The sequence below is a fragment of the Benincasa hispida genome, chromosome 3 (assembly GCF_009727055.1).
Source record: "Benincasa hispida cultivar B227 chromosome 3, ASM972705v1, whole genome shotgun sequence".
NCBI lineage: Eukaryota > Viridiplantae > Streptophyta > Magnoliopsida > Cucurbitales > Cucurbitaceae > Benincasa > Benincasa hispida.
In genome coordinates this window covers 10,081,644-10,091,944 of record NC_052351.1, presented here as the reverse complement: position 1 = coordinate 10,091,944, position 10,301 = coordinate 10,081,644, and the positions used below count along the sequence as shown (strand labels likewise).

Below are 10,301 nucleotides of genomic sequence, written 5' to 3'. Positions count from 1 at the left end.
CTATTTCTATATTATAATATCTGAGTTGCGTTTTAGTTTATCATTATTTTCTTCAATTTAGTTTAAACGTTTCAATTTAACTCTTTTTTTTTTTTTTGCGTTAATTTAATCCTAATCATTGGTGAAGGATAAAATTGGTTTATGGTAAATTTAAAGGTATAGGACCTCTATATATACTCAAGATCACACAAGCACATATATATGTTTAATGATATAATGCTTTAATTAATTAGTTATACTCACATTGATGACAAATTAGATTCTAATCGATCCTTGAGTATAATTCATTCAAATGTATTTTATTATGGGAGTAATAAGTATATATTGATGATGAGAATGAGTAGATAATTAGTGTATTATTTTAGTTAATATTTATTTGATTATTAATTTAAATTAATGACGGTTTAATTATTATTTTATTATTTACTAGTTAAATGTCTTATTTTTATCATTTGAATTTAGAACTTTTATTCTATATTCTCTCCACTTTAAAATAGATTTTTCCTTATTTAGCAATGAATTTGACTTAATATCTTAATCCATTGCATCATATATTTAAAGTCCAGGAAATATATATGTTAATTATCCTTCATTGGGTTCTTTCTCAAATATATATAAATCTTCATTGGGTTAATGATCAATTCTATAATTTCTATTGAAAGACCGATTAAAAATGAATTTCAAACACATCAAAAAATAATACAATATCGCTTTCTTCCCCATGTGGACCATTTGCAAAGGTGGAGGCCCATTTTCGAGGCCCATATACGTCTGTTTACAATGAAACGGCGTCAATTAAGCCGTCAACAATAGAATTGTGTCACAATGTTCTATACGGCGTCGTCGCCAGTCCTTCACCTTCCGGAATTACTTCCATCCATTGTCCATAGTCGTCGTTACGGCCTCTCGGTTCTACAATTTCCTTTTTCTGATAACACTTTTTCATCTAACTTCTAAACTCAATCAATTTCCAGTCTGAGAAATCGAACGCCCCGACTGTGAAGCAAAATTGAAGATCTTCGAAGCGGTGGCTTTAATCAGATCTTTCCTTTGAATTCATTTATTTGATATCATTCGGATTTTAATTACCTCCGGTAGCCGAGATGTTGGAGAAGATCGGATTGCCGGCTAGGCCATCTCTTCGAGGGAACAACTGGGTGGTGGATGCTTCTCATTGTCAAGGATGTTCGTCTCAGTTCACCTTCATCAATCGCAAGGTCTTATTTTACTTTTAATCTTTGATTTTCTTCATAGTGCATCTTTAAATTGTTTTCTTTTCTTTTCAAGTAGGTGTGTGTAGGTCATCATGATCGTATCGTCTAACGTCTTGATTAATTCTATTCTGCTCTGCCGTGTGGGCGATTCTTTTATTCTTTACTTAGTTGGAAATAATGAATCCAAATTTTGTTCCTCAAAGTGTACGGTTTCTTTGTATAGAAGTGTGAGGGATTGTCTTGGTTTTGATTGGACAACAGCACTAGGGTTAAAATCAAGATGACTGGTGAATCATGATTGGGGTTCTCTAATAAACAAGACTATCTTGATAAGGAATTCAAAATTTGGAGTAAAATCTAAACTACTGTGTAGACTGTTGAAGATAGCTGATAGCACTTGTTAATTATTTTGATCCGTATGCATTCTGGATTTTCAGCATCATTGTCGGAGGTGTGGGGGAATATTTTGCAACAGTTGCACGCAGCATAGAATGGTTCTGCGTGGACAAGGTGATTCTCCTGTGCGCATATGCGAACCTTGCAAGAAGCTAGAAGAAGCTGCAAGGTTTGAGCTTCGGCATGGACACAAAAGCAGAACTGGAAGAGGTATATCATGAAGCCAATTGTTCTATGAGTTTATCATTTTGCTAGTCATTTTACGTAATTCATCGACATAAATTACTTACTCTTTCTTTTGTGTATGTTAGGCACAGAGTGTACTCTCTTACCATACCCACGTATAACATCTTCCATCATTATTGATTCCATTCTATCTTAGTCTCTTTTTGTTTTGTTTTGTTTTGTTTTGTTTTGTTTTTTATGAAAAGGTTGTATCGTTGCCATTTATCATGTAGGTAGCTTGAAGTCAACAAAGCCTGAGGATGACATTTTGGCCAAGATTCTTAGTAGTGATAGAAAGGAATCATCATCATCAGTGCAAGAATCAAATGGCAACAGTTTTTCTACAATGGGAAGGACTATCACTGGTGTACAGAGTTCAAATACTCAAGAGTTCATAGACCTTGATGGGGAAGGAGAGGCATCCAGTAGTTTAACTGATCATCTAGAGAATAAAATGGAATCTAGTAGTCCGGAGCAATTGCGCCAGCAAGCTTTAGATGAAAAAAAGAAATATAAAGTTCTTAAAGGAGAAGGTAAATCTGAGGAAGCATTAAAAACTTTTAAGAGAGGAAAAGAACTCGAGAGGAAAGCTGACGCTTTGGAAATTTCCATTAGAAGAAGCCGTAGAAAAGCTCTAACTTCCAGTAATGCAGGTGAAGACCAAGATATTGGCGGTTCTAAAGAATCTGGTAGGAAAATGAAGCCTAGTCCACAAAGTAGTAATGAAAAGCATGACCTTAATGCTGAACTCAGAGAACTTGGATGGTCTGATATGGATCTCCATGCTGAGGATAAAAAATCAGCTACAATGAGTTTAGAGGGTGAACTATCTTCTCTTCTTAGGGGGGTCTCACAAAAGACCGGCAAAGCTAAGAGTGTTCATAGCATTGATAATACCCAGGTTGTTGCTCACAAAAGAAAAGCTCTAATGTTGAAACGTGAAGGCAAGCTAACAGAAGCCAAGGAAGAACTTAAGAAAGCTAAAGTTTTAGAAAAGCAGCTTGAAGAACAAGAGCTCTTGGCTGGAGCTGAGGAGGAGTCAGATGATGAGCTATCTGCATTGGTGCGGAGTTTGGATGATAATAAGCATGAAGATATTTCATATCAGTACAAGGAGAATCTTGATTTTGATCTTGATAACCTTTTAGGGGCTGCTGATTCTATTATTTCTGACATCAACTTTGAAGTGACAGATGAGGACATGGAAGATCCAGAAATTTCTGCTGCTTTAGAAACACTTGGATGGACTGAGGATTCCAATAACACTGAAAGCATTCAGCCCCAACCTTCTTCTGGTTCCAGGGAATCAATAAAGAGTGAAATAATTTCCTTGAAAAGAGAGGCTGTTAATCAAAAGCGTGCAGGTAATATTGCAGTGGCTATGGAGCAGCTTAAGAAAGCAAAGATGCTCGAGAGAGACCTTGAAAACTATGGCTCTCAAGAGGATAGTCATGTTTCAGGCGGTGGCAGTGTTGAAACAACAGAAGTCATGATTCCTAAACTTCCTTCGAAAAGTAAATTAGCTATTCAGAAAGAGCTTCTTGCTATAAAAAAGAAAGCCCTGGCCTTAAGAAGGGAAGGAAGGTTGGACGAGGCAGAAAAAGAATTGAACAAATGCAAGGTCCTTGAGAACCAACTTGAACAAGCAGCTGAAGCTTCAAGGGGGAACACAGAGTTGGGTGTTGGTGTTGGTGTTGTTGTTGGGAGTAAGGATCTCAATAGAAATTTCCTAGATGTGGAAGTAGTTGAAGATGTAACAGATCAAGAAATGCATGACCCCAAGTATCTTTCCGCTCTTAAAAATTTAGGTTGGACTGACAAAGATGATGAATTCGGCCCTTCAAAGCCCTCTAAACAAGATGATTTGCTTCCTGTGGAGCCAAATGAGTTATTTGCAAATCATGCTCCTAAACACACAGTTAGGCCACTAAGAAGTAAAGCTGAAGTCCAGAGAGAACTTTTGGGATTGAAAAGAAAGGCTCTCTCTCTTAGACGCCAAGGGGAGACTGAGGCAGCAGATGAAGTGCTGCTAAAGACAAAAGACTTAGAGGCTGAGATGGAGGAGATAGAAAGTAGGGATAGAGTTAGAACTGCATATAGTGGGAACCAAGAGAACTTTCACAAATCCCCTTCTGGAAGGTTGGTCGAACAAGGTGGTGATGATGATGTCACAGAGGAAGATATGAACGACCCAACATTGTTATCTGTTCTACAGAATTTGGGATGGAATGGTGATGATGTTGAACCGGTAAATAAACAGGTCAAGCCAGTTAAAGAGTATCCAAAACCATCTGGTAACCAATCTTCTACAATAAATGTTGTTGCACCACGAAGTAGAAGCGAAATTCAGAGAGAGGTTTTAAATTTGAAAAGAAAGGCACTTACCTTTAGAAGAAAAGGAGACATTGATGAGGCTGATGAAGTCTTGAGAAAGGCAAAGGTGTTGGAGATCCTAATGGATGAAGTGGACACTCCAAAACTAGAAGTTGTGCTTGATGCTGCTGAGGATGACAAAACTAAAGTTGTATTGGAAGGAGATGAATCGCAAGACCGTTTGAAGCATGTGGAGGAGGTAAGTAATGTATCAGTACAAGCTGCAGACAGTCTGAAAGTGAAGGACAAAGTACCATCCGTTCAAGCCTTGTTCAGTGAAGGTACTTCAAGTAGAAATAATTCTCTGGAAGGTAAGAGAGCTACTGAAGCTTTTAGTTGCAATTATCAACCTTGTGAGAATGTGAATGCATATTTGACCGTAAATAATTGGATATTTCATGTAGGTAATGGACGCCAAGGTGACATATCAATCCCTCACTCCGATGTGTCGACTAATTCTGGCCTTTCCATGGAGTATGGACTCCGGGCATTTTCTACTGTTACTAACAAAGATCATTTTAGCATCGGAAACCAAGACAATGTAGTTCACCATGAAGGAAAACAACGTTACCAAGTAGACAACTTCCAGGACTCTAATTCTCAGAGCAGCGAAAGTTCTCTGCACCAAGAAGTTTTGGCCCGCAAGAAGAAGGCAGTCGCATTAAAGAGAGAGGGAAAACTGTCAGAAGCTCGAGAAGAACTTCGACAGGCAAAGTTATTGGAGAAGTCTCTTGAGGAAAACAATGGTGAGGTTCAAAGTAATTCAAAAGGTTCATTAATTTCCCCAAGCAATGTGCAATCACCTGACCGTAAGGAATCTAGCACATCAACTGTGCAACAGAAACCATCACCTGAACGGAAGCAGTCTAGCCCATCAACTGTGGAACAGAAACCAATGTCTGCTCGTGACCGCTTCAAGTTGCAGCAGGAGTCACTCAAGCACAAACGACAAGCTTTGAAATTTCGTAGAGAGGGTAGAACACAAGAAGCCGATGCAGAGTTTGAAAAGGCCAAGGCCATTGAAACTCAGTTAGAGCAATTAACTGAGTCTACAAAATTATCTGCGAGTGGAGAAGAGCATGTAGGAGATGTAAGTGTTGAGGATTTTCTCGATCCTCAACTGCTCTCTGCTTTGAGAGCTATTGGTTTGGAAGATCCAACTCCGAGCATATCTAGAGGACAAGAAACATTAAAGCCTCCACCAAAAGTCATCACTGATAAGATGGAAAATACAGAAAGAAGTCAATTGGAGGAACGTATCAAAGCAGAAAAGGTGAAGGCAGTGAACTTGAAACGTTCGGGAAAGCAAGCCGAGGCCTTGGATGCCTTGCGACGAGCCAAACTCTATGAAAAGAAGTTGAATGCCTTGGTATCAAATTAAATTATGACCCTGATGCCTAGAAAGCAAATTGTGTGAGATATTGAATGCCTCTTTCATGTAATTTCTTCATATAGGTCCATTGTCATTTGAAAATGTACCATCATTGATCTCAATCATCATTCGGCAATTGTAATAATTATGATAAGCAAGCCAGCATGAAATTATTCTTCCATTAACTTCTTTTTCATCCATAATAAATTGAAGCTCAAGAAAAATACATTAATTAAATTTCCCAATGAAAAGGACGAAGAAGATGGTAAATTTAACAAATAGGATGATAATTGAAGTTGGAAGTCACATAGAAGTAACTATCTTTCAGTGCTCGTCTGAGGCCATTCCAATTTGAAATTTAAATAATTGTTTGAATTGCAGAGCTCAACAAAGTCCTTTGCTTCTTCAACCTTGGAAACTTCAACCAAACCATCAACCACACGCTGCACTTCTACCACATTAATAACTAATCGATTATCAATGGCCTCTTTGCATAGTTGAAGTCCAAAATCAAAATCACCCTGCTCGCAAAGGAGGGGGAGAAGTGCCCTACAAGTCGATCCATTTGGAGTAACTTCATTCTCCTTCAGTTTGTTATACCATTTTTTGGCTTCCTCCAAATCCCCATCTTCACAAAAACCTTTAATCAGAGCATTGTAACTATACACATCTGGCTTGATTTTCTTCTCCTCCATTTCAGCTAACAACTCGATCCCTTCTTGAATTCTCTTCTCCAGAACCATTCCTTGCAACCTGGCATTGTAACTTATGATATCAGGAGCAATATTCTTGTTCCCCATCATAGCCCACATGCTTTCTCCATCTAAGAACTGACCCTTTCTATAGAATGCAGTTAAGAGCGTATTGAATGTAATCAAATTTGGCTCTATTCCATCCTTCTCCGTGGCATTGAAGAACAAGATGGCTTTATCGAAAGCGTCCATCTTGCAGCATGCATTGATTACAATGTTATACGAGATCACATTAGCTTCAATGGAAACTTCCTGTGTTACCTCCCGAAAAATTGTTTCAGCCTGATCATATTCCTTGGAATTAACACAGGACGCCAAAAGGGCATTAAAAGACTTCACAGTTCGCTCGCAATTCAGTTCAGGCAATTCATCGAACAACTTGCGTGCATAAGAGAACATCCCCGCTTTCCCATAGAGCATAATGAGGCGCATCGCGAACCCTTCGTCTTTAATGTCCTCATACTTCTTTTGAGCTTCTATAATCTCCTCAATCATGGAGTATTTATTATGGGCAGCAAGACGACAAACTATAGAATGATAGAAACCGTGCCTGCGGCGGAAGCGGTGGGACTCGGACCTCTTTATGATGTTTTTCACGAGCTTTTGAAGACGTTGTTCGGTGGTGAGAGGAGTTGCGGCGGAGGCAGAATCGGTGGTGGATTTTTTGGTAGCTGAAGAAGGAGGCGAGGGGTTGGGCTTGTTGAATCTGGGTGCAGAGGAACGAGAATGGTTGAAGAGACCATGTAGGCGACGGCAGAGGGAAGAGGAAGACATTTTCTCTATTGAAGAGAAACAAAGGGAGGTTTAGGGTTTAAAGGTAAAAGCTAAGAGAAAGGTCTTTTTCAGGAATTTGAAAGCCCATAATGCAATAAGGAACGGGCTTAACAAAAAAAAAGGTTAAATAAATAAATAAATAAAATAAGGGCAAACGAGAAGACTATCAAATTTTAAATTTTCATGTAAAAATAGCAAATAAAAATTTCATTCATGAAAATAGTAAAAAAAAAATTAAAAATAAAATATTAAAGAATTTATAAAAGTCTAAATAAATAAGATTGCAAATGGCTTATTAAAAAATATTCGTAATTACATTATAATTAAAACAAACACTACAGACTATCACTTGGCCAGACTTTGCATCGACCTCTCCTCCGCCAACAATGATGCGGTCATGAATAGAATCTTCAAGCAAACTGTTAATGCCAACACTTTCTATATGCTTTCATAATGGCTCGATATGAATCATTTTGGAAAGAAAATACTTTGAGACTTGAACTCTTGATCAATGGTCGATTAGGTCGAGCTTTTCATCTATGTACCAAAGGATTTGATTGGTTAAGTCAACCCTCCAAAGTAATTTGTCGTCTATTGAGAACCAAAAATAAAATCAGTAAGAAATAGATGAAAATTAAAAAATTAGATAAAATAAAATTTGAAATTAAAGATAAAATGAAATATGATAATTTTGAAAAAAAAAATATTACATTCGATTTTTAAAAATTGAAAAGTGTAGGGAGATAATGTTTGAGAAAATCAAGATTTATGTTAAAAATTCTACAAAGGACGGAATTAATTAACTGAAAATCGAGATGATGGCATTTTAGGGTTAAAGAAAAATGGAAACACATGACAATGTATTTGCTATAAATTTGATGAAATTTCTGTTTTGCTATTCTTCTCAATGAAATTTTTAAAACAAAAATAATATGATTTGAAATAAAAAAGAACTAATTAATAAAAATGAGATTTTTTTTTATATTACATATTTAAAATAAAATTATAATAAAGATATTCATAAAAACAATTTAAAAAACGTATAATTTAATTATGATTAAGAGAAAATCTACTATAAATATGAAAAGATAGTTACGAAAACTGATATAATATAAGATTTAAACATCCAAAATTATAATATAAGATTTAAAATTTTAAAATAAGATAATCATAAAAAAAACAATTTAAAAAAAAGATAATATGATATTTTAAATTTCAAGTCAATATTTGAAAATTAGTTGTTATAGGAGACTGAAATATTCTAACTAACTATTAAATTTGATACAAAAATTCAAAACAACTATCGCGAGATTTATGGAAAATTATTCGTTTGAAATAGTGACGTTAGTTGGCATTGAAAGTCTTATGAGATATATAGTTGAGCAATTAGTTATAGTCTCATTAATATAGATGTCGAATTAATTACGACAATGATAACCATGTGTTTTGATATCATGTGTTTTGTTATTTGGTTGTTTGGTGGCCCATTTTATATTGAAGGCCCACTTATTGCTTGGGCTCTCATAAATCGAAAATGAAACTGTTCTAAGTCAATTCAGACACAATCCCATATTAGTTTAATTGTTGTTTTCTATTTTCTTTTTCTAAAATAACTTTTTGTGATCTAATTACATTTTTACTCTATAATTTTAAAATACATTTATATGGCGTATTTTCTTACACAAAAATTATTATTATTATTTAACAATTTTTTTTACAAATTAATTTTGAAGGACTAAATTAAAAATTTATATAAAGTATAATGACTAAATTGAACAATCAAAAGTATATTGACTAAAATTAAATAAACTTCAGAATATAAGGATCAAAATAATATTTTAAAGCATAGCTTAATATTGGATTGAAAATTATATTTTTATAAAACTCAGAAATCTTGTGTGTTTTGACTTTTGAGAACGTTGTCTCCATCATCCCTTTTTTCCATGTTTGCTTCGAATCGGGTCCGTGCTAAATGGGCTGAGAAGAAAAAGTTGTAGCCCAAAGAAAAACCTACAAAACTGTATCCAAATAAAACACGGGCCTCAATATCAGCCCAAAATCAAAGAGATGGATTTGGTCATGTTTATATTTCATAAATGCGGGATATATTTATGGGGCTTCTATTAAAAAAGGCCTTAAAATGAGGCCCATATTACATTAATGTTTCCAACCTTGTATTTTTTACCAAAAAAAAAATCCTATTTACCCAATATTTTACATAAATGCGCGCACACGCACGCACAAGCATACACGCGCGCACACACGCATACGCATATGTAGGCACACGTACACACATACACACGCACACCCACGCCCCCACACACGCACACACATACACACACAAACACGCACAAGTATCCGCTTATAAAAATGGAATGAAAAAAAGAAACCTATTAAATTTAAGAAAAAATGAAATAAAGAAATAAAGACCATCAAAAATGGAATTGAAAGCACTAAAAAATGGAAAAAAATTATAAAAACGTGAAAAGGCGAAGATAAAGACGAGGGGAGTAGGAGAACTAATGCATGAAGATAACGGAAAAAAAAATGCATGAAAAAATCGAGTGATGGAGAAAAAACACGCACTTCTATTGCCAAAAGAGAGAGATGGAGAAGAACAAGAACAAGAATCATTAAAAAGGATTTTTTAGACAAAAAAATAATTTAAAATATGAAAAATCATTCTTGGACACATTAACCAATATACAAACTGCAATAAAAGGTGACTCAAATAATAATTACACACAATTCAATAATAAAAAACAAAAAAAAAAAGAGATAAATAATTATACACAAAACAATTATGAACGAAAAAAATGGTAAATTTGTCCAAAAAAAATATAAAAAAACCTTCATTAGAAAATTACAAAAGAAAAGATATTTTTAAAAAATATGATCTAGAGATGATTATTTAGGTAAAAAAAAAAAATCTATATTTATTAATACACATTCATGTTTATATTTCATAAATATAGAGTATACTTAATAATATGAACAAATATTTTATATATATGTGATTAATATATATTAATGCTTTATGTATGTTCGATTACAAAATATGTACAAAAAGGAAAAGGCTATGAGAAAATTTTGTTCAAAGTTAAATTTTCTACACATATAATACAAAAGTTGTAGAAATTATACGAGAGAGCAAAATTATATTGTAAAAGAATTAAGTGTCATACTTAAATTTAA

At 34.7% G+C, this 10,301-nt stretch overlaps 2 protein-coding genes across 2 annotated transcripts; one reads left to right on the top strand and one right to left on the bottom strand.

Moving 5' to 3' along the window:
• Window positions 1-835: 835 nt before the first annotated feature.
• On the top strand, window positions 836-5,761 carry LOC120072677. The gene is made up of 4 exons (XM_039025118.1): window positions 836-1,217; window positions 1,652-1,820; window positions 2,069-4,519; window positions 4,613-5,761. Exons 1-4 carry the CDS (start codon window positions 1,104-1,106, stop codon window positions 5,587-5,589), a joined length of 3,711 nt encoding a protein of 1,236 aa, XP_038881046.1. The 5' UTR covers window positions 836-1,103; the 3' UTR covers window positions 5,590-5,761.
• Window positions 5,762-5,897: 136 nt separating this feature from the next.
• LOC120073438 (pentatricopeptide repeat-containing protein At1g55890, mitochondrial-like) lies at window positions 5,898-7,106 on the bottom strand. Its single transcript, XM_039026288.1, has one exon. It carries the CDS (start codon window positions 7,104-7,106, stop codon window positions 5,898-5,900), a length of 1,209 nt encoding a protein of 402 aa, XP_038882216.1.
• Between the last annotated feature and the right edge of the window lie 3,195 nt (window positions 7,107-10,301).

Coding starts and splice junctions, on each gene's coding strand:
- LOC120073438 (XM_039026288.1), bottom strand. CDS start 7,106: ATGTCTTCCTCTTCCCTCTGCCGTCGCCTACATGGTCTCTTCAACCAT.
- LOC120072677 (XM_039025118.1), top strand. CDS start 1,104: ATGTTGGAGAAGATCGGATTGCCGGCTAGGCCATCTCTTCGAGGGAAC. Junction 1,821..2,068: donor CAAAAGCAGAACTGGAAGAG/GTATATCATGAA, acceptor TTTATCATGTAG/GTAGCTTGAAGTCAACAAAG. Junction 4,520..4,612: donor TAGAAATAATTCTCTGGAAG/GTAAGAGAGCTA, acceptor TATTTCATGTAG/GTAATGGACGCCAAGGTGAC.